Genomic DNA, 26,173 nt, shown 5'->3' on the forward strand with positions numbered 1-26,173 from the left:
CATGCATACCTACTAATGGTGTTGAAAGAGTCACACACTTTATTTATAAGGTACAATTCACCCTAAAATATCATTCTGTCTTCATATAATGATGTATTGGCGGCCGCAAAATCCCACATGACGTGAGCTGTTACTACAGAGGGCGGAATATGATAGACGCGCGCGTATGGCAAGCCGTTTTAGCATTTAAACCTTTGTTCTGACTATCCATAAATACATTTAGAGATATCTCTAATTATATTTTGACTAGTCATAATTATAATTCGACTAGTTAGAATAACAATTAGAGATATCTGCAATTACAATTGTACTAGTACGAAATCAGATTGGAGATATCTGCAAATATATTATGACTAGTCATATTCCTCCATTGACTTCCATTGAAAAATATTTGCAGATATCTCTAAATGAGTTTTGACTAGTCACAATTGTAATTAGAGATATCTCTAAATGAATTTAATTAAATATGAATTAAATACCTGGAAATATGGATTTTTTTTTGCACACACAAAAACGCAAGTGACCAAGCAAAGCCTTAAGCGCTTACTGTTAAATTCAATGGAATAGAAAGCTTTTTTTTGTACCTTTACTTAAATTGTTCCTTAATTTTGTCTTATTTTCCAAAAAAATAAAATAAATAAAAATGTTATTAAAATTGAAATTAAAATTGTTTTATTTTCCAGAGACAGGCCTGTTTAATTTATTTTCTTAAAGAAATACATAAAAAATAGTTTACTTGGTAAAATTTGCATTTCAGTTTAATTTTCAATTTTTATTCCAAATATCTTGATACATATTGAATCGTGAACATTATATCGTGATACACATCGTATCGTGAGTGTATCATTACACCCCTAATGCTAAGCGCTAAGCATTTTGGCAGATCACCTACTGCACCTTTAAGGGGGCTAATAATATTGACCTTAAATGGGTTTTAAAAATTTAAAACTGCTTTTATTCTATCCTAAAAAAACAAATAAGACTTTCTCTAGAAGAAAATTATTATAAGAAGTACTGTGAAAAATTCCTTGTTCTGTTAAATATCATTTGGGAAATATTTAAAAAAAGAAAAAAAATTACACACACACGCACGCACGCACGTAAATATCTATAATTTCCGATTTTTTATTATTAAAATTATTTACAAATATTTACAATACTAAACAGCATTCAAAAAACTAAAAATCTTTTAGTTTCTGTTAATCATTTAGTCTCTTCTTTAATCTGAGACTAAATCGATTATATGCATTTAACATGATCTTGTGAAAGCAAAATGCTTTAGGCTAAACTGAAAAAAATAACTGGGTTTGGGTCATCAAGGGGGAATCTACCATCAGAACAAGGGAGTGTGTAGCTGAACACACATTGCACCATATATGGAGCCTCAGGGGCCTGACAATCATTTCATTTTGTCAAATGAAATATTAAAGAGGCCTAATATCCACACATGCTCTGTGAAGTGGAGTGGAGGGAGGTTGCGTGGCACATGGTGCGATGGGTTAATAACAGGGTACTCCAGCATCTATCACCACTTGAAAAGGGCTGTTTATTATGCTTTCTCTTCAGTTGTCAGACCCTAAGGAGGAAGTAGTAACAATTACACTCTCAATGGCACAGATTGTCTGGCATAAGGAAAAAAAATCTGAGTTGTATTTAGGCTGTAAGTGAGACAGGAGGAGCTGCAGGAAGACTGGCAGTAATTACAGATGGAGTGGCTGGAGAGGAAGAGGCAGCTCAGAGGGCCAATCAGAGCGCCTGGCTAGATCTATGGACACCTGCCGACACACACACATACACTGTTTTTACTACAGCAGGCTTGCATAGTCTGAGCCCTAAAGAGAGGAAGCTTGAAGCACAGTGAGATGGAGAAGCGCCCAGATTAACCCATGGACACCCAATAATTCACAACTAAAGCAGAAGATTGTGTATTTCCTAAAAAATATGTTGCATCTGACTACTTGAACCAGTTCAGAATTGCATTGTTGAGAAAAAACAGTCACTTGTCTGTAAGCCCCATTCTACATTTTTATTCATGGGGAAGATCTAAATAATTATTATTAAACTATATTTTATAAATGATTTTGGCTGATTTATACCAATAATGAATAAATAAATATGACATTAAAACCACCAGTAGGTGGCAGCAAGTCCTGGGTTTATAGAGTGATTCACTGAATCGTTCATCCAAAGGATTAATTTAAACCAGCTGATTGATTCGATTAGAAATAAAGCACATGGCTGGTTGATTTCTTTCAAAAGAATTTAATAAACAGGACACATTTTTCCATTTAAATGCCCTACTTTTCTATTGTTTTTCTATGTAAATGCCCTTGAAAGATGTGCGAGTTGATTACGGTTGTGTCTTTTGCAGCATCTAGCACATAAGTGCATTGCTTTTAAGAAGCTGTGTCAAATTCAAAGTATTTTAGGTTTTACATGCACTCATGTCAGTTCCTAAGCAGTGGACCAATCAGAAGAACTCAGAGGCCAGGCAAGCATTGCAAGCTTTTGTTTACAATTGGTTGTTTTCAAATTACGTCATTGATGATGCACAAGACTGGAGGGTAGGAAGTGATTCCTCTACATAGGAATCACTATCAGAACATCAAAATGTTTATGTTTTATGTTGTTTAGAATTATTTAAATTTTCCAAAATACGAAATGCCGAATGCTCTGGCTGCCCTGGCGACAACGCTGTCTGCCTTCAGCTTTTAAAAATTAGCAACATTGATCTCATATTTAAAGGGGCCATTGCAGAATCACATTCCTGCATAAAACATGTTTTCTAGCATGAAAATGTTGTGCACTTCTTATCAGACTCATTTAACAACGGAAGATCAAGTTGCGTGTGGTGTGGCTTGGCTCCACTTAATTATCCAATGTCCATATGTCTGAAATATCCTGAAGCAGCAATACTCTTTTGTACTGTTGCATGAGATTCCCACTTTTTCAAAGATCAATATATATAACATTAATGCACATCAGTAACTTGCCAGTAACTTATTTAATGCATGTTCATGTAAGAAAACATTGTAAATATTGGAAATCTGGCGACCGCAATAATCAAACGCTTGGGAACAACTGTGGTCGGAACCAAAGTTCACCATGACAGTGCTTTCTGAACTCCTCTAAAGTGGTGGACTTCAAAATTCTGATTGCTTGCCGCTGAATCACGTCATAGTTCATTACCATAAAGTTAACTTGATTTCAACTCTCCTCGACACCCACACCGGCGAAGATGCGCCGCGCTGCTCCTCGCCGCTTATTGCCGCCGGCTCTCAATGAAAATTAATGACTTCCAGCTACTTTGACGCTCTCGTCGCTTTCGGTGTGAACATACGATTAGTAATTACTAGACTTAAAAACGTATGTGCTGTATGAATGTGTGAAGTATGAATGAAATTCAGACATAATACATTTCACCATGTTACTACTGTCACATAACCAACCAAAATCTGTTGTGTCTCCCCTTTGGTGTAGTCTCATGGGACAGTAAAATACCCACTGAACGCACACTTCAGAATGTCGAGAAGCTTAGTGATCACTAAATAATAAAGTGCTTTCACACTACTTTAATGCTTTACTTAAAAGACGTTAAATTAAAACTTTGTACTTTTGCTGAAGTGATATTTTATTAGGGTCCCTGTGCTTTAATTAAGTACTTGATTTTAGTCATTTATCCATCACTGAAAGAAAACTTATTGTAATTCTGAAAACATGTCATTGTAATCCAGTAAACAGGAAAATATACTGTTAAACTGTGCAACAGTACGCTCACAAACGCACAGCGCTGCAGTTCTCTTGTGGTTGAGCTCATGTCATGGTTAAGCAGGCCTCATGTGGTCTTCTTCACTCCAGCGCTCCTCTGACAGTCCTGGCACATTGGGGCTCCCGTCTGCCCCAGTCACACACACACACACACACACAGCTGCTCCCGTCGGGCACACCGGATACCACCCCGGGTCATTATTTACTTTGCCTGTCAATTAATTACGCAAACTCTGTATGACAGATCCATCCCAGCACCCATCTGCCCTGCCCCTTTTTGGCTCACTGAGTGTAAAACAGCTCCTCTGCAGATCGGGACATGTGCGCTTGTTTACTACCTGCTCATTACACTGCTCACAAGTCCTCATGTCTTACATCTGTGCCAAACTGATATATCAGTCTCTGTTTGGTCATATTAAGAGAGTTGGCAACACCTGATAAGTAAAAAGATTGTATGTATACTCCATATTTAACACAATTCCAGTCATTGGCTGCGATCGAAATCACATACTTCCATACTATGGTGCGCTAAAAACAGTATGCGAACAGAGTAGTATGTACGAATTCATAGTATTCAAAATAATTTGAGAGAAGTACAGGATAGCCTACTACTTCCGGCAAGATTCTGAAGAGCGCATCTTATGGACACTACGCTATCCCATGATGCACTACGAGAGAATTCATGAATGGGAGTAAAGTAATGCAGCTGACGTGGGTAGGTCACATGATCATGATAAATGGTGGATGTAGTACGATGGAGTTCCATTCATACTACTCACATTAATACTGTATAGAAGGTGCTTTTCTAACGTTTCTGTGGTAAATTTAAATCCATGTGGCACCTACTCAAGTAGTAGGCAATTAGGGTCGCAGCCAGGGTTTTACATTATGCATTAAACATGCAGTAAAACTATAAGCTTCAAGTTAAAACTACATGGTAAACACATAACATGTGTGGGTTTTAGTGCTGAGCAATGTCGAGCAATTTGACAACATATGACGTCTAATGTGAAACGTCGCAAAGCATGATGGCATCATCGTCAAACGCGATGGTATTTATTAGTAATTAATGAATTCATTACGAATGAATTATTTGTAGCCTACCGTTTCAACTACCTGACCGGCATGGTCTTTGTTTTACCCATAACCAAATCATAAATAAAGATAAGTTACACACAAATTAACACCTATCAAATCACCTTTTCCGTGGGACTCTGGCATGAATAGGCAGAGTGATCTGTGGCGTTATAATGGCGTCAACAAACTTGCTTTGTAAAAAAAAAAAGTTCACAAGCAACAGCAAACAACGGTATTTGAGGTTTTCTTTAAAATTACTAGGTACAAGCATGAAAGCGAAAGATTGAAGCAGTGTACTGACGCTGTGACACATTACCTAATAGACTCAAAAAACCAAAGAGTCATTAGATAGAGACAAGATTAATTAAATATGACATTTAATAACTATAGTGAGACGCAATCCAGCGGCACATCTTTGATAAACTGTCCGAAGTGCACTACTTTCTGGGGTTTTGTGCTCAAAGCACTCGCTGACTGCTGGAGCTCAGACGCAAGCATACACTGCAGCGCATGACAGAGTGTGTGTGTATGTGTGTGTATGTGTTTGTGTGTGTGAGAGTGTGTGGTCAAGTGATGTGTGTTTTAAGCGGTATAGTGTGGAAGGAGGGTTTTTCAGAAATGCTAGGTGAAAAGCCAGTGTGGATGTGGATTTTCCATTTCAAACTAAGACTAGAGTAAACAGGGCCTAAGTGTGTATTTTTCACGAACGGGTTGCTGCTTTGATGGGGGCAGGGCAGAGGGTCGCGATAGCGGCTCAGCATCGTGATATCTATCGGCCATCGTTGATGGACAACGTCATAATCTATCGACTCAATTCAAGTAGGTTTGAAACATTTTCATGCAGAAAAAAAAAGTCACATTTTTAAAATATTTTATATAAATAAAAAAACAACACATAAAAATCCACATAAAACAATAATTTACAAGTATTCCATGTATTATTTATATTTTTATAAACAATTAAAGCAAATATTAACATTACATTATTAAATATCTTTTAGTAATAACGTAAACATATACAATTACTCCATGTGTTGGATATGGCCTTTTTTTCTAAATATTTGCACTATAATATAATATAGCATAATATAATATAATATAATATAATATAATATAATATAACATTTTAAATGTAGAAATATTCCAGGTGACCATTTAATATTTCAACTGTATTTATACTTGCATTCATTTTATATCATGGAGGAAAATATCAGATTTAATATTATAAATATTAACATGAATATATTCTTTCAAATATTATATTGCTTGTGCATACAAAAATCGTGACATTGTAACAATATTTTAATAACTAACAAAAAACAATTAAATGTACAAATATTCCACATATTCCTCCACCTATTATATTTAATTAATTTCCATAATTACATAATATATAAAGTATTAGCAAAAACAAATACTAAAGTTGCATACAAAGACACTCAGTTATTAGATAATTATCTAAATTTAGTCAATTTCATCAAGTTGGAAAACAGAATTTCTTGCAGCTTAAGTTTAGTAAGATAAAAGAAATGTGCTGTGGGTCGAACATTTTGTAAACCTTTGCTAATTAATGGGGAGAAAGTTGAACAGGCGAGTTCTTTTAAATATTTAGGTGTGGAATTCAACTTTCAATTCTCTTTTGATAAACCCTCAGAAAATGTGTTTAAAAAGGATCAGCAGCGAATGAATCTGTTAAGAAAACTGAGAAGTTTTGATATTGAGAAGGACATTTTGATTGTCATATATAAATCCCTTATTTAACCTGTACTTACTTATAGCATTGTAGCCAGGTTTAACTCCCAAAAGAAACTTTTATAGTGGTAAACTATAAACGTAGTGAATAAAATAATTGGTAAGAGAAAAACACCCTTCACTGATTTATTTATAACAGCAAAAAAAAGAAAAACCTCCTTATTGTGGAAGACTCTTCCCATCCTTTACATGATTCCTTTAAAGTTACTTCCATCTGGTAGACGGTATATAATACAAGAAGACATTTAGTCCCACTGCCAATGTTTTTTTATAGGATTTTTTGAATAATTGTGTAAGTGTATTTATGTTTTGTTGTTGAGCGTGAGCCTATGTCTAAAGATAATTTTCTAACCCCTGTGGGATAGACAATAAAGTTTATTGAATTTGATTGAATTAAAATTAAAATTAAAACAGTGTTTCCTTCCAAACTTGTAAAACCAGTTTCAAGGCAATACATCACTGAATTTTTATATTTATATGTAATTGTGTGTGATTATTAGAGATATGCGAGTGACCTGAGCCTCTTCTTCAGCTGCAGACTGTCATGGATGATCCGTTTGACGAACTCCAGCTCTCCACCCTCTGCCATGATCTCAGTGACGCCCCCGGTGTTGATGGAGCTGGGTGGAGGTCTGCGCGAGTTCCTCGAGTTCACTCCCTGACGGATCAAACACAACAAATGCATCACCGCTATTGTCATGCGCACAAAAGGACAGACTATGCTGGAAAAGTGCCTGAGGGTTCAAACGCTGCAGCTGAATGTACCTTTGCTTCTAACTGGTTGGCGAAGAATGGAGGATTGCACATGCAGAAATCATAGACAATGGACTCTTCCTTCAGCGCATCCATCAGGAGAGTCTTCTGGGGGACTTTCACCACTGAAAAACGCACACATTTCTGTGCTTCAGTGGGTTAAATCGCAGAGAGAAAATGTCGAGCTCTTTTTCTGTAACGCTCGTACCTTTAATGAGCTCTGCCAGGTGGTTTTGTTCAACGTTTTTCTTTGCATAATTAAAGCAGATGTCATCCACTTCTGTGGCCAGGAAGAACCAGCCATTCATTGTGGCTCCTAGAAGGGGGTAAATACAGGAAGCTCCAGTACCTGCACAAAGATCAAAACACGTCACATTACAGGATTAAATGCTGTCTGTATTTTCTAAAATGACCAGAATAAATGAAAAGTTTCTAGTTAACGGGGATGAAAATTTATCTTGAAATATGACTTTATTTAATGATTTGATTGATGAATGTGCCTGTCAAAGAATTAGAATTTGAGATGCAATAAAACACAAATCTGAATGTGTATAGGTGCAACTCCAATACAAAAATAATTGTAGAGCATTTTAAAGTCTTTTCATAAATGTTTTAAAGGTCCCATGACCTTTAGGTCCCATGATTTTAGATGTTAGAATCAGTATTGTTAGTTTTTAAGATATCTATAAGCTAGTGTGCTCCAAAACAGTGACAAAATTCGAGTTAAGTGGATATCTGATAGAAACATAGAAAAAGCTTGTAGTTTGTCACTTTCGCCTAAATGGATCAACTAATTATTCACGTCACCTCATACAGTTTCTCATCAAATCTTGACCAATCAAATGCTCTCTAGTATCAGACATGTCCAGCCATTAAAGACACTTCTCATCTGCTTTTTGTTTTCACGTGCTTGAGCTCTAACACTCTCAATGGAAAAGTAGTAATAAAGCAAAATGCCATTGGCTGTTTTTAAAAAAGGGGAGGAGATACATTATGTCCCACCCTCTCTTCGTGTTTCAGAAGCTAAAAAAAAAAAAACACACTCAGAACATTTCAAAACAAAACACTCAAAACCAAACTGAAAACAAAAAGCAAACAAACAAACCAAAACCTCGGGGAAATACCCAAACTAATTAACATTTACGCCATGTCCTAAGCACATGTAAATTTTATTTTCAAGATCTACTTTTTGCTGCTTTCCATGGTATGGCAATAAATGTCACATCAACTGGTATTTAAACTGACATTGGTAGCATTTTTTTTTACTTATTTATTTATTCAAACAGAAATATCATACATAAAATATCTTCAACAAAAAAATACATTTTAAACATGGTCGAAAATAGAGCGGGATGAAGCACAAGCTTATTTTTTCCCATCCCATTACCACATACAGTACATCATTTGTCTATTACTTAAACTTATTTCGTCTTTTACAGACCTCGTCTTTTTACATGAGAAATATTTTATCCTTTTGGCATCTTTGACATATTATATGTTTGATTCAATTTGTACATTTAAATTTAACATAAACATATGTTATGTTAACATAAACATAATTTTACACCACATACAGAAATGCACAAACTTTTTTTCAACCTCCTAAAATGTTGTTCTCAGATTATATGCCTCTTGTCTTTCTTCAAAAAAAAGCTTTTGTATGCATTTCGGAAGTAATTTATTCCTAGCTTTAAACATAAATTGTATTGTTTTAAATTTAACCAAATCATTGAACTTGAGTATTTTCAATTTAAAAAAGAAAATATTTGTATGCTCCAAATCCCCCACATTTTCCATCAGTCTAATTACTTTTTTTCTGCATCGTAAATAAGGATCGTAAATTAGATTTATATGTATTTTGCATTTATTGCCATATCAGCTTCTCTGGCTATTTAATGGCAAAACCAGATCCAATTTACAACGTTTTATAAATATCACTTTTCTGTAATAATAAAAAATATATAACAACAATAAAAAGACAACAGCCATAGATAACACATAACATTGATACATAAATAATTATAACATACAAGATAAAAATCTAAAACTGTTTTTACAGGTTTACCTTTGATGAAAATGTTTATATTTTAGAAGGATTCACATTTAAAAATATATAATATAATATATAATTTAAAGTGTCTCCAGATAAATACAGTTTGCAAAACATAATGCAATTTTCATTTATACCTCAAACAGAAAATTTACACCCAAAAAAAAAAAAAACTTGTACTAAAAAAAAAGAAAAACGTATACAAATAATTTTACTACTAACGTTGCGACTCTCAAGTAAAGCAAGTATTAGTATGATAATGTGTAGTGCAAATGACTGGCTGACAGTGTGACATATGACCGTAATGCAGTTAGACTGAGGCAGGACAGCCACGGCCATCCATTACCCAGTCAGCCAGTTCTAAAATGGACTGAAATTACTACAGAAATAAACATAGATGATTCCCATAAGGCCTGAATAAAAGAGATATCCAGCTATTCATCATGTATGTGACAATAAGAGCGCTAGTCACATCCCAGAGCTGGCAAAGGTCCTCAATCTGCAATCTAACCCAATCAACAGAGCCACAACTACATTACTCACACAATCTGATACAAACGGCCAGTGACGTAACTATGGATGGAGATGTATGGATACAACATCAATGCTTTAAAGGAAATAAAGGCACCACTTTTTTCCCATTTTTCACTTAAACAAATTTCAAATCTGCCAATCACATGACAGAAACTCCATGAATTTGAGCATGTAGACCTGGTCCAAAAGTTCAAAACAAGCCTCAGAATGAAGGAGAAAGGTGAATGAAATGACTGAAATAGCATGGTTGTTGAGATTTTCAGAAACTGCTGATGTGCTGGGATCTTCTTACTCTAGGATTATAGAGAATTGGCTGATAGAGAGAAATTATCCTGTGGCAGTTCTGTGGGAAAATTCTGATGCCAGAAGTCCAGACTAGCTTTGTAAAGCATAATCTGACAATGCGCTTCAGTCACAGAATACGGTACACACATTGTGTTATAATTACAAAGTTTACATCATGTATAGTTATTTCGTGCATGCAGATCAATTTAGGACCATGATCAGTTCACACTGGACATCTGATGTTGGCCACATTTAAAACAGCTATGCAAATAAGTCAGATCTGAGGATAAGTCTGATTTGAGCACTAAGCCTCGCAGTCTGCACAGGCTCACAAAAAATTGGACTGTTTAAGAGACATGGTTCAATATTCATGTCCTTGGACCTCATGTAATTTCAAATAAAATGTGTTTTTTCCAATTATACCCAAAGCAAGAGTTTTCAGAGATCATTTTGGAGTGATGAGTGATTAACATTTCAACACTTTAGGATGTATTTGCATGTTTATGTGCAGAAGCTCTTCTGGTAAAATTTTAGAATTAGAAAAAAACCCTCTAACTTTTAGCACCACCAGAGCATCATTTAAACACCACAGTAAACAAAACGCCAGCAACTACAACTGCATGATAGTGGAAAAAAACTGGCATTGCAATATTTTATTTTTCTCCAATATCTATTGCAACATGAATATCAATTCCCCAGAGGATTCTATATTTGTAAAGAATTCATGATTTTGATTGATTGTGATGATTTTGTAGGGGAGCGCATCTGCAAAAAATATAATTTAAAAAATGACAAGCAAAGTTTAATAGCACAGAGGAAAGATTTAAATGAAATAAACAATGATTTATGATTTTCTGGGGAGACCCGCACTATTCAGGAGCAGATATTAAATAATCAAATATAAAATAATTATCGTTTTTTTATTGTGTAAATATTTATAAATTGCACACTTAATCTTTAAACTACAAATGTTTATTCTACTGCAGTCAAATGTTGTACATTTGCTTAAAATATCTACAGAGTCAGAGACCTTAACAGTAAGCTTTCACATTAAGGTTAAAATATGAAATGACTCCACTATGTTCAGAACTGTAATATCTGGTCAACAATAATCCCAACTCTACTTTGCAGATTCTGTGATGTGTCTATAGCATATTCGCACTTTGCGATATTGATTCCAGATCTATAAATTGTGCAGCCCTACCAGCAACCCATTTATGACTACAGTGAACCCATTTTGTGAAGGCTATGACAATGCGCCATTTTACAAAGCTCAAATCCTCTCAAAGTGGTTTCTTTTCATGACAATGATTTCATTATACTCAATCAGTCACCAGATCTCAATCTAATAGAGTACCTAAGGGATGTGAAGAACCAAGGATCTGCAGCAGTTGCATGATTCTCTCAAGACAACTGTAACATTGATCATCCTGAAAATAATGAGGCATTTAGAGAGAGACAGGACTGCGATGCAGGCTGAGGATGAATGTGATGTGATGGAGGAGTTTTAATCCAGAGGATCTGGTGGCATGTGACTGCCAACTCTGGCTTACTCTTCACCAGCTTGTATGAACCAACAGAAAGCCCTGCCAAACGCTGTGCCACCAGCCTGAGGAACTACAAACAGCTTTAACGGGATAACAGCCATGAGTCTGAGCTGGCATACCAATGTCAATGCCCCTCTGCGGGTTTCCCTGCCCCCCGATCAGGTCCTCCACCCAGTGGATGTAGTTGAGGCGGAGCGGGACGGTGGGGATGAGCCGTTCCAGGGGGATCTCGATGGTTAGGCCAAAATCCTCTTTCAGCAGGGTGCATGTGAGGGCCCGGACAGCCTCTGGGTCTTTAAAGTTGAGCCTATGAGAGGAAGGAGGATTAGTAGGGGGTAACAGATAGAAATGTATAAAAGCGGTCAGCTAAAAACTCAACACATACTCAATTCAGCTACAATTATAAGCGCTAATCATAAAAACACCCATGCATTAAGCTATTGAAGCACCATTAGGCATGGGCTGGTATAATATTCGGAGAGTATGATAACCTCGGGTAAAAATATCACGGTTTGACGTTCTCATGTTATTGTAACTATTGCTCTAAAATATGTTCTTTTTAAACGTCTGGGGAAAAAACAACAATTTTCTTCCCCATTGAATTTTTTTACATTTAAAATATTTTGAAACAATAAATACCATTGACAAAAAAAGTCACTGACTTCTGCTGTTTTTCTTTAGTTTCAAAAACAAAGGGATCTTTTAATATCTTACTTTTCTTTGGATATAAAGAAAGCCACTGCACTGTTCAGCTCTACAGCATGCTGGATGTTGGTGCATACGGGATTTGTTTTTTAGATGTTTCCTGAATCATGGACTGACCAGTAGCTTGTGATGTGAAAGGTCCTTTTCTACTGTTGCCTTAAAAAATTCAAAATAGCCCTAAAAACCTGTTTAAAATTTTTATTTTTTTTTTAAATAAATAAATAACTTACAAATAACTTTAGATCGGTATAACAGAAAATTTTAACGGTTTTAAAACCTTTATTTTTCAAAACCGCAGTAAACTTTAAAACAGGTTATCATCCTATGCCTAAGCACCAGGTTGACACAAATCTATTTTAGAACACGAGTAATTTAAGTAAGAATACACTAACTGCATGTTAATAAAAAACCTGGGTAAAGGACCCTGAATAATAAGGGTTTATTTTGAAAAATAAAATTAAAAGCTTTCCACAACAACATGCAAGTTTTTGTTTGTCAAAATAAGACTGAAAGTTTTTTTTTTAATGTGTGTGTGTGTGTGTGTGTGTATATATATATATATATATATATATATATATATATATATATATATATATATATATATATATATATATATATATATATATATATATGGTTGCATTTCGACAAGCACATCTCAAAATAGTAAAAGAAAAAAAAAAACATGTCAATAGTTTTGTATTTATCAACAAGAAGTATTCCAAGTGCATAACTTAACAATTTGAGAAAGAAAATATTTGATCAAATAATGTCAATGACTTCACACACACATGAACCCATTATTATAATATAACAACATCTATGACTACAACAGTTCAAAGTGTTAGCTGTGAACTGAAAAGCTGTTTGTGTGTGCAAAACACAATATCTCTATGGAAAAATGTGATATGTTAGAGAAAAACACGGTATTTTGGGCAGCAATAGCTATAAATATGTAAGAAATTGAATTTTCAGGCTGATTTCATTCAGCAAATGTGCTGTAGGGTGGTGTAGTCATTACAAAAAAATGGTTCCTTTCTCTCAAAATCCTCAATGTACACCAGAGCATTCAGACTCAGAGGCAGTAATGTCACATGTCTGTGCTTATCAAAGCAGGGAGGTTGACTGAGACAGGTGTAATTAAGGGTGCTTTCGTACGTTCACACCTCTATAGAAGTAATTAAACGCTCCATGCTGCAGACCATGTCTGACACCTCAGAAGGGAAGCAAGATGTGCATGTGAGCCATACAACGGCTGTGATGCGGTGGAACAGAGCCATGGTGTGTGAAATGCTATTTTGCCGAGCCTGTAGAACCACCTGCACCCCAGCCTAATCATAAGAGCTCTTTATCACAGAAGGACTGTGTGACATTAAGGAGAGATGGTGCTCTGTAAGTAAAGAGATGTGCATAAGCAGAAAGAGTGCTTCTGTCTAAAATAGCTTAATGATTGGGAAATTACATTTGAGATGTTAAGTAAATCTCTAAGCATCTCTTCTCAGTTTTTTTGTGTCTGTTGTGATATGGCATTCATATGTGGGACAAAGTACTACTGACATAAATGTCATTACACAGCTCTCTGGAATACAACATACCAATGAATAATAATGATAAAACTTCTATTAATAATAATAATAATAATAATAATAATAATAATAACAACAGTGTAGTTTTTGTTCCAAACAATTTTCTTTTTGCAAGCAGTAAGTAGTGGCAAGTAGTAAAGTTAATAAACCGATAAACCTGTTGGGTTTATTCTGCGAGAACAACCAGCTGGATTTCCATTATCCCTTATGCAATTATAATGCATGAATAACATGGCATTCAAATCTCTAAAGCTACCAGACAAAATGTAAAAATAAATAAATAAATAATAGAGATAAAATGTAATTTTAAGTTTCGCGTTAAATTAAAACATTTTTTAATTTAAACTTTGCAAAACTTACATTTTAGAAAATTATGTACACTACTTTGCAAGTGTTTGGGTTTAGTAATATTTTAATATTTATTGAATTAAATATTATATATAAAGTATATCCAGAAAGATTTCATAGCTCTTCACTTTTCCACATTTTATGTTACAGCCTTATTTCAAAATGAATTCAATTCATTTATTTCCTCAAAATTATTCACACAATACCCCATAATGACAATGGGAAAATTTAAATGGGATTTTTTAAAATTGTTGCAAATTTATTAAAAATAAAAAACTTGCATGTCACAAAAAAACTTTGCAAATCACAGAGTTGTTGTGAAGCCACTCCAATGATATTTTGGTGGTGTCCATTAGGCCATTGTCCGGCTGGAAGATGAACCGTCGCCCCAGTCTGAGGTCAAGAGCACTATGAAGCAGGTTTTCATTCAGGATGTCTCTGTACATTGCTGAATTATTTTTTTCCCTCTATCCTGAATAGTCTTCCAGTTCCTGCTGCTGAAACACATCCCCACAGCATGATTCTGCCACCACCATGCTTCAGTGTAGGGATGGTATTAGCCTGGTGATGAGCCGTCCCTGGTTTTCTCCAAATGTAACGCCTGGCATTCACTCCAAAGGACTTCAATTTTAGTCTCACCAGACCAGAGAATTTTGTTTCTTATGGTCTGAGTCCTTCAGACGCCTTTTGGCAAATTCCAAGCGGGGGGTGGCTTCCATTTGGACACTCTACCACACAGGCCTGATTGGTGGATTGCTGCACAGATGGTTGTCCTTCTGTAAGGTTCTCCTCTCTCCCCAGAAGAACGCTGGAGCTCAGACAGAGTGACCAACAGGTTATTGATCACCTCCCTGACTAAGGCCCTTCTCCCCCGATCACTCAGCTTAGATGGCTGGCCAGCTATTGGAAGAGTCCTGGTGGTTCCAAACATCTTCCACTTACAGATGATAGAGGCCAGTGTAAACTTTCTGAGCAGCATAACATTTTTCTGTAACCTTCCACAGCCTTGTGCCTTGAGATAATCCTGTCTTGGAGGTCTAGAAAATTTCTTTGTCTTCATGCTTGGTTTGTGCTTTGACATGCACCGTCAACCCTGGGACCTTATATAAACAGGTGTATGCCTTTTCAAATAATATCAAATCAACTGAATTTTCAACAGGTGAACTCCAATTAAGCTGCTTAAACATCTCAAGGATGATCAGTGGACACAGAATGTTCCTGAGCTCAATTTAGAGCTTCACGGCAGACTTATGTGCATGTGATTTTCAAGTTTTAATTTTAATAAATTTTCATCAATTTTAAAAAATCTTTTTTTCCCCCATTGTCATTATGGAGTATTGTGTGTAGAATTGAGAAAATAAATGAATTTAATTCATTTTGGAATAAAGCTGTAACATAAAAACATTTGGAAAAATTCAAGCGCTATGAATACTTTCCGGATGCACTGTATATTTCAGAAACAATACATCAAAATTAAGTGAGTTTTTCCATAAAACAAGCCATAGAATCTTCCAATAAGCTAAACAAAATTATCTTATTTCAAAGCAAAAACAAGATTATTTTGCTTAACCCATTGGTAGATTATTTTGCCTGTTTTTAGGAAAAACTCACTTAACTTGGACACGTTATTTCTGAAAACAAGTCCATACTTTTTTACTTGTCTGGAAAATGCTTCTTGGTTTAAGAATTTTTAGATGAAGTAAAAAAAGCTTCTGATTTTGCCGTGTAAACAAGTGAAGCAGTAACATAAAACAACCATTTTTTACATGATGTCTCAGAATTTGGGGTCCATTTAACATGTAGATTTAAGCCTCAAGAAAATATCAGCATCAGCAATTAGATAAAACAAGGCTCTAATATAGATCAAGGGAAATGAAAGAACAAACTACTGTGACAAACAAAGTGTTGAACAATCATTAGACCAAAACAAAGTTCATTTTGTTTAAACTGCAACCCTGTTTTCATTAAAAGAAATCAGTACAGTCATGATCTCGCTCCCAGTAAACTGCTAAAAAAAAAAAACAACCACAAATGAAGTCTTTGGTCAGACACCAAATCATCTTTCTTTTTTTCCAACACAACACCAAAGAGGAAACATTTGTCTTGTGGAAAATCCAATAGACCTCTATCTTCATGATTTATTAACACATTAGCCCTAATTAATCCAGTATTTCAATTCAGACTATTAATCTTAAAAACGTGAGCTTGTGAATTAAAAATGAATGTGAATTTCAGATCAGAGGTTTCCATGGATCCAGGATTACCTACCATAATAAAACCATCCATCGCAATTTTATTGACAAACAAACCCAGAGCTAACAGAAGGACCACAAATACATACTCAAAAGAAAAAAAAAAAAAAAAACGTGTTGTTTGTTCAAACTACTTATTTAAAATGAGTGGAAACAACACACTTGTTTAAAGGATCCAGTGTGACTGAAGCTGACCGTGCACCCATCAGGTCATAATCATTGTGCAAAGGACGAGCCTGCTGGTCTATTTTTAGAATGCAGGATGAAGAGCGAGTGCCGCAGCCCAGCCAGTCTCCACAGTAACTGCTACAGCGCATGCAGTGTGTGTTAGTGTGGATGTGTGTTAGTGTGTGAGAGGAGGGATGCTGACGTGAGCTGTGTGTATAAAAGGCCGGATCGACTCCAGCATAAAACTCGGAAACTGCAATGCTCTGAATCAAGGACACAGACAGAAAGACTGGACTAGGTGGAGTATTGCATTATATGAGAAATGGTACAAACCATGTGTGCGATCAATATGTTTTTACTACTGCTCACTTATAGGAAAAAAAGTGGAGACTTGATTCATGTGGTTTTAACTAGAGTTTACACAGCAACACAGCAAGGATCTTCCCATTAGCAATGCAAGGTCACCTCTACCATGTTTTAATCCCCCCAAACTTGATGCTCCCAAACCTGACCATTAGCAAACAAAGCATGCATGTGGAACATTTTTGTGAGGGAACGAAGAAGCAAGCGGTGCAGTTTTAACAAGATAACAGAGAGTCGAGTGGCCTTTGGAGGATTGATGTTCCACCAACCGTCAGGTTTTCTTTGGTTTTGTCAGTACGTCAAATCTCCAGTCAACCGGGATTTGGTTTCAGCTTAACACTGCAGTAAACACATGCAACATTGAACTCTGAGGCTTTTTGAGATTACTGAAAATTTGAGAGCAGAAATAAATGGCAAACTGCACGAAGATTGTTTTAAAGAAATGGTCAATAGTTACTCCCCTTTAGGGCTGCACGATATTGGGAAAATCTAACATTGTGATACATAGTGTGATGAATATTCAGCAGATATTTTGAATAGCTCTATATGGAAAGAAATCTTTAATTAGGCTGGCTTGTGTAGCAAGCCAGACTATTGTTATCCTATTTTTCTTCTGAGACTAAAAATTAAACTCTATCTCCTCCTAGAGCTTTTGAGCTATGACCACCAAACTGACACCAGACCTCCAAACTGATCTGACTCAGGTTGCTATATCTTTTCGGACTGATCCGACTTTCGGTTTTCCGAAAAATGTCCCGGGACCGTTGAAAATATCCCATTGACTTAACATTGCACCAAACTTTTTGACCTCATAACTCTGCATCAGACTGTCCTACAGACTTCTAACTGGGCTAATTTAACTCAGACTACCTAACTGTCAATAACTGATGAGCTTTTGAATTTCTGGCCACACCCTAGCAACCACTTATGGGACCCTAGAAACTGTCCCATAGACTTCCACTGCATAGATCTATCTATCTCTATCTATCTATCTATCTATCTATCTATCTATCTATCTATCTATCTATCTATCTATCTATCTATCTATCTATCTATCTATCTATCTATCTATCTTGCTAGTAACATGCTAATTCATGCTAGAAACATGCTAACAACATGCTAATTCATGCTAGAATCAAGCTAGAAACATGCTAATTAATCTTAGAATCATGCTAATAACATGCTAATTCATACTAGAATCATGCTAGTAACATGCTAATTTGTGCTAGAATTATGCTAGTAACATGCTAATTCATGCTAGAATCATGCTAGTAACATGCTAATTCATGCTAGAATCATGCTAGTAACACGCCAATTCATCTTTTCATACTTTTTAAAACGGTTTAAACTAAACAAACTATTACCATCAGGCGTTCACAAGCCAGTCTCAAAGTTTGTCCTCAAACTTTAAGAATCTAGTTTAGATTGTGTTCATTTTTTTCATGGGTGTGAATTGGGTGCACAATTAATCGAAAAAAGATCACGATCTCGATCCTACACACGATCTTAATTCAGCTTTTCTACGATTCAGCCAATTATATTTTCAAGGTCAGGAGAGAAGCGTAAAGGCGGCCACACAAGTCGTCACAAAACCTTGGACAACTTCAAATGGTGTTAAACGTGTCACATACTGTATTTATGTGGTATAATTCACCCAAAAATGTAATTTCTGTCTAAATGTAATGATGTATTCACGGCCGCAAAATCACATGTGAGCTGACCACGAGCTGTTTGTTTACTTCTGAGAATGTGCGCTTGCATAATAACAGGTAATGAAGTTGTAAATAACATTCAGTTTGTTGCACAAAGTGATCGTTTGAGAGCAGCCATGAGCCGCACTCTGAAGTGAAAATGAAGCCAGCGCGCACCTCATATGATCATAACCCATTTTACAGTTATGATTGTTGTATGTTTACTGTGTCAGTATAACAACCCTAGTCTATATAATGTTGAATATAACACAAGGGAATCTGATAATGACAACGGTCTCATTTGACCAGTGAAAACAAATGGTCTAATAATGTTGTCAATGACAAATGACAAGCATATGTCCGAGACATAATAATTCAGTTTTATAATTATGAATAGTTATATTCTGATGTCATAATTTTACTGTGAATTAACAACCACAACATATTTGAAGTCTGTTCAAGTCCACCATAATGACTGTACAAAACTTTGCATTTTAAGCAACAGTAGAGCTACACATAGGCCTAATATTATTATTATTATTGATGTTTTACCACGTTTGAGAATAACAATAATAAGCTACTAATGCTAACCGCTATTTTACATCTACAGAAACGTGAGAAAATCGTGATCTTGATTTTAAGCAAAAAAAAAATATGTTATTGACATTTTTGCCAGAATCGTGCAGCCCTAGTGTGAATCATGTATAAAAAAAAAGAGGAAATTGCAAACAAAAATTATTACAATAGAAAATGTAAAAAAGTTAAGTAAACCTTATGCTTTTACCAACGTGTGTTTACCAATCTTCAATTAGTTTTAAATGCTAATAAAATAAAAATGTATGGTTTTTACTAGAAAATTAACACATGTTGAGATTCCTCTTAAATTGTACGGAACTGAGATTATGTTGACTGCAACAAATATCTTGGTATCTGGTTAGATAATAAACTGTCATTTGAAACTCACATAAATGAATTGCTCAAAAAGGTTAAAAGCACGTATTGGTTTTCTTTAAAGAAACAAATTTTCCTTTACGCACTCTTCAAAGTAGCATTTGGTCAAATTAACAGTATTACCAATTCTGGATTATGGATTAATTTTCTTTAAAGAGGCTCTCTCAGTGGTCAAGAAGACAAATTCTTACCCAAAGTGTCTTTTAAAGTTTTATTCTTTACAAAAAAAGTCACACAATCATACAGCAACGCAGGTTTCTGCAGAGTGAGAGAAGCCAAATCAGAGTGTGTTCTCTTTTTATCTAGTTTATAATGCCCACAAGGTCATCAGTGACATACAGGATGAATCAGTTGCATCAGCGCTCAGCTTCAACTTTGAACATCTATATTTCAGTCTCACCTCCCAATCGAACATGTAGCTTGTCAAATTTTATAATGTATGTAACTGAATTTCCACCACACGGAGATTTATTTGCAGATCAGCTTCAAAAACTCTCCTTCACAAACTGGATGCTATTTACCATGCAGCAATTCGTTTTGTTACTGGTGCGCCATCTAATCAGTCAACTGTATTCTTTATTGAATTGGCCCTTTCTTCAATCATGTCGACAAATTCTTTGGTTTCTGTTCATTTACAAAACTCTTATCAGGAAAACTCCACTATATTTACAGTCACTTCTCAACATTTAGGAAACACGTTGAAATCTGCGCTTTAGTAGTTTTATTAACTTTTGCATAGCCAAAGTTCGCACTTCATTTGGTCGCTACTCTTTTCAGTTTTCTGCTGCTGGTGTTTGGTATCATCTGGAGCAGACCTTAAAACTAAACACATTTTTTCCACTATCAGCTTTTAAAAACTCAATCCAGTCAATAGTAAAAGATAGTAGACTGTGCTTGTTTTTAGTTTTTCCTTCATTTTTAGTTGTTATAATCAGCAATTCTGCATTTGTAAAATTGTTATTGTATTGTGTCCCTGCTGCTTTGTACTGTATCTGCTTTTTATGTTGCCTCTTGGCCAGGTCATCATTTTAAATGAGAACTGCATCCCAATTGGCTCACCTGGTTAAATAAAGATTATTATTATTATGGTTTTCCACAGAATCAAACAGATTATATATTCAGGTTATATTCAGGTATAGAAGTTGAATAATGAAAGGTAAAATGTAAAATAACAGTGTACAGTTCTCCTTGTATTAATTCAGTCAAATTGTTTTTACAAATGTCCAACCTCCATTTTACTGTACAACAATGAATTAATGTATTTATTCTGTATACGCAATGAATGTAAGCCTGCTAACTGATCAAATGACAGAATATGTAAACTTTTATATATATGTTTGTATATTTATGTATATATGTTACATATACACGTTATATATACACAACTCAGATTTAGTTGACCAATCAAAGGAAAGTTGGCGTTTCAGCACCGCTTGCATATGTATAATTAATTTTTAAGTCGTTTATCCATTTTCCTACCCTAAATTTAAAAAATGAAAATGAAGCCAAAATCTTTTTTTTTTTTGTTTCTTGTGACCAAATGAAAAACAAAAAAAAAACGGCCATTTTCTTCATTTTCCTTTTTTTGTTTAAAAAAATGGATATGGATTGGACGAAAGATAACCTGATTCAGAACAACAATAATTTGCATAACTGATGACTAGTTATGAATGATATACTGGCAGCTATTAGGTTTTAGCATGTATCATGACCATGTAAGCAGAATTAACCATTTAAAAGCCACGGTCACCAATATCATTCACTATGAGGGGGAAAAAAAAAAAAAGAGCAGCTTCAAAATCTCTCCTTTTATAGTTCACAGAATTTTCATTTCTAGCTATTCAATTATTTTGAGACAAGCTGATGGCTAACCTGTCATGCATTAAAAGCTCCCCAAAGATGGAAGGGCAAGTTTAAAACTAGGATTAGTCCTGCAACGAGTGGCAGAGAGGATGAGGGATATGAGGAAACCCCCCTGCGTGAGCCCGCATCTCTAAGAGAGCTGAAGCCACGCAATTATGCCCAACATTTCAGCAGAAGACCCTCACCCAGGACAGCCATGTGCAGCATCAATAATGCAACTCACTGTCTGCCAGCCAGCAGAGATTAATGCTGCACATAGAAAGCACTGAGAGATCATTTACAGGCTTCTTTTCAATGAATAATCAAACTAAGGGGACAGTTTGCTCCTTAAGGAATATTAGAGAGTGATTTTAAATCTGTATACTCATTATTTGCACCAAATACTGCCACATAAATTGGTAATTGATTGTTAATCAATTATTTAATCTACTGCAGCAACAAAAGCAAACGTGTCATGATGTCAAGCTTGTGCCATCAAAGTCAATAAGATTTCAAATCTGCGATGGAAGAGAAAAATTAAAATTATGTTCTGTTCATCAGGCAAAGTTCTCAAATGCTTACTTGATCAGCAGTAGTATAACGTTCCATGTTTTGTTCTTTTGACAGACTATATTTTCTTAGGCTAAAGACAAAATAAAGTTTAAATAGTAATGTCCTGAGTCAGAAAAAAAAATAAAGGCTTAATTCACCCCAAACTGAAAATTCTGTCATCATTTACTCCCCCTTCACTTATCACAAACCTGTTTAAGTTTCTCTCTTCTGAACATGAAAGCAGATATTTTGAAAAATGTTGGAAACCAGCAACCTTTGACTTTTATATATATATATATATATATTTACATTTATATATATGGATGCAAATGAGTGTATTTACATGCAAATCCTAAAACGCTTATGTTTAAAGGTCCTGTGAAATTAAAATGAAGTTTTTTAGATGTCAGTACAGTATGTTATTTAAGGATATCTATAAGCTAGTGTGCTCAGAAACAATGACTATGGTCACATGGACATCAGTATTGAAATTATTTGCCTTAATCTGAATAAGACAATATTATGATTAAGGCGTTTACATGAGTGGCTTTTTGAATGTTCTTTTCATGATACCGTTTTTTCATGTTAAAGCGCATAATTTGATAAACGTTGTTGCATCATCACGCTATTCACATTTCCTGTGGAGTTTCATATAATTTCGGGTGTTTAAATTTTAATTTGTCAACTTTAACTGCAGTTTGGCACTTTTGCTTTCATTCAGGAACATTTCATGCATGCCCCATCAAAAACGAGATATTAGAGAAAAAAAAAAGAAGAAAAAAAAAAAAAAAAAAATATATATATATATATATATATATATATATATATATATATATATATATACATGGTACATGGTAGACTTCTAATCAGAGTATTGTCTTAATCATATTAAATACAGATTATTGGATTATTACCTTTAATAAGCTGATATGCAGAAAATCATGTAATATTGTCACTTGGATTTCTTTTATCAGTAAGGACTTAAAATCTGATTAGAAGTTTCCTTATTGCATGTAAATGCCTTTACCAACATTCAAGCAGTTTATTCATATGCACATTTCTGGCTATGCAATATGCATGCGAGGTATCCCACATGCTTCCACAAGTCCTTACTGCAGACAGACATTCAGCTTGAGTGGGCATTTCTAGACACTGGTGGCAGTAAAACTTTATACACTCTGGCCCTTAGTCTTCATAAAGCACAAAATTGCATTGTCTACTAACACAGTCTTCAAAAAAACAAAAAAGATAAAGTGCTGTATCTACAGGTAATGTAAAGAAGTGATACCATACAACAGCACAGCTACTGACAGATTTCCGGCGACACTTTTGAGCTGCTGATGATTATGATGTGATGATATCACTGCCAATGAGAAATCTGGCAAATATTAGAACCCTATGTAAACACGGTATTCTAAAAAGCCGGTTTACTGATTTGCGTGTAAACGTATAAAAAAACTGTTCTTGAAATAATCAGACTTTTGATAGTTCACCGCTGGTTAAACGCACACAATGGTTACAGTTTTCTAACATTCTTCAAAATATCAGTAATAGTCAAAGGTTTGGAACCATTTCAAGTTTAGTAAACAGCTAGTTAATTTTTATTTTTGGTAGAACAATCTCTTTAATACATTTATGTCAGAACAGGGATGTTTGGTGGGTTTATATTTAAAGGTCACACTGCAATCTAAATTTTTAATGCTCACTATATTCTTCCAGGTTGTCTATGAGCAACTGATGGACGTCATCTCTCTGGTTCATGCCTTCTAATCCCATCGCTCTCTCTCTGGATGACATCTGCTCCCCAAATCTCTTCTTTCATATCTTTCTCCTCCAGCGGCAGCAGAAAAAAAATGATGGGGGGAGAGGATTCCTTGTCGTACCATATATCCCTCTCTTCCCAGATTAACCCTATCCTCCAAGCTCTGGCACCAGAGACTTAGGAAAGAAATGGAAGGAAGCTTATCCAACCAGCAAGCCAATGTCTGGAGTCCAAAACGAAGAAAAGAAGAAGCTAATGATAATGAGTATAAGACTTAATATTTGGGCAAATCCCACTTCTTAGGACAAAGTTGCAGGACGAACTGGTGAAGTTTTGGTTAAATACCAGATCTGCTGCGGTTTGAGCAAATGTCTAAGCATAGCACAAGAAAAGAGAGAGAGAGAGAGTGAGGGAGAGGGCCCTTAAAAAGAACATGGTACTAACAGAAACAGAAACAACGGCAGGCCTAAGACTTACATTTTTGCAATGGATTTTTGTTATTTTGAACTCCTCGAAGAAAACAAGTGGATTGTTGTTAAGTGTAGATTATTTGCAAGTAAAACTCTTGACAACAGCGAAACGAAAAACAAAACTGCATACGAAGCACTACACCCGCACCACACCTTCATTTATGATTGACATCAGTTCACGTTTTCGATGTAAAACTATTAATTCATAACTAAAAAGGTTAAGGCATCATGAAGCAATTTATTTAATGTATGAAGCTCAAAAAATTATTATGATTTGGTGATTTTTTTATCGTCGTACTGTTCATTTTTTATTAAACATTTTAAAGGTTTAAAATCAGTTTTGCCTTAATATAAATTATTTCATGTTAGTACTCTTAGGCTTTACTGCAATCGTTATCTCAATGGACAGTGTTTACTAAACTAATTCAAAATTACCAAACACATTACTTTACATGTTTTCATTAATCTGTATATACAGCTTGTATAGCTCTGGGCTCAGAAAACTCTCAAAATATAATGTTATCCTACATTTTTTAAAGGAAAATAAAGGTGTAGGTTATATTGGGGGTTGTTAAATGCAGAGCTTCTTGATAAAAAGGTGAAAAAACACCTGCAAGTTCTGAAAGAGATCAAACCTCAGCCAGGTAAAGAAAAGTAACGCAAAAGTATCTCAAAAGTAATACAAGACATTACTTTACATTAAGTAACTCAATTAGTTTTTGAGGGAGTAACACAATATTGTAATGCTCTACTGTTAAAAGTAACTTTCCCCAACACTGGGTACTAAAATACTAAACAGTTATAACAATATATAATATTCTAACTATTCGATAGTTTTTATAAACATAAACAAAAGTTAACCTTTGTGTATTGTCCAATTTGACTACCCTTAACAAATTTTACCACCAACATTCAAGAACGCATGATTATTTGGTGTCACGACATTGCAATCAAAAACTGCTGTTATAATAGAGGTCAATGGAGCAAAAACAGCCACAAACATAGCAAAAGGGTAGCAAATTTTCCCAGAACTTATTGTTGAGTTCTTGAAACAATTTCAAAGCATTTTCCCAAAACATGTATCAAAATAAGATGTCACTAAAAATCATTTAATTTGCTGGAACAGAAAGTTGTGGCCAAATAAAGACACAAAATCTCCCCAGAGTGGATAAAAACACCCCAACGGCAAAAATAAATAAATAAATTATAAAAAAAATAAACTAATACATTATTTTAATATTAATCAATATTATAATAATACTATTTATATTAATGAAGATTAAGTTTAAAATAGCAGGTTTTGCAAGCTCATTTATCATGTACTGTACTTAATTTGATGAAAATGTAGTGCACACTTCACAGTGAGCTGGCACTACATTCAAAGAGATGATTGAGGAAGAGAAAGTATATGCGTGAATGAGAGATGAGGAGCATGTGTTCTGGTTTATGGCAACTTCGCTGTAACGTACATCTGCTGCAGATGACAGCAGCAGATTTACAGTTTTATACCAAAAAACAACAACATGCAAATGTGTGTCAAACTAACACCTGCTGCAGAATTCATTTACATTTTAACAATGTCATTTCCTACTGCTGATACTGAGGTGGTCAGACCACACAAACATGTCCACATGAATACACACAATCTATTAAGCATCATCCGGGACTAGACATGGCTTTTGTGAGCAAAATAAAAGGTCAATGATGTCTCCAAACATGC

At 35.0% G+C, this 26,173-nt stretch overlaps 1 protein-coding gene across 2 annotated transcripts in view; it reads right to left on the bottom strand.

The window, feature by feature from the left end:
* Positions 1 to 26,173, bottom strand: part of mettl16 (methyltransferase 16, N6-methyladenosine) — a 54,503-nt gene that overhangs the window by 17,323 nt on the left and 11,007 nt on the right. For both annotated transcript variants that reach the window (XM_087282741.1, NM_001003611.1), the window contains 4 exon segments: positions 11,886 to 12,073; positions 7,559 to 7,699; positions 7,363 to 7,475; positions 7,113 to 7,255 (listed from right to left, as the gene is read on the bottom strand). In XM_087282741.1, coding sequence (XP_087138867.1) covers positions 7,113 to 7,255; positions 7,363 to 7,475; positions 7,559 to 7,699; positions 11,886 to 12,073 — 585 coding nt within the window.

The sequence above is a fragment of the Danio rerio genome, chromosome 15, assembly GCF_052040795.2.
Source record: "Danio rerio strain M-AB ecotype USA chromosome 15, GRCz13ab, whole genome shotgun sequence".
In the NCBI taxonomy this organism is placed as follows: domain Eukaryota; kingdom Metazoa; phylum Chordata; class Actinopteri; order Cypriniformes; family Danionidae; genus Danio; species Danio rerio.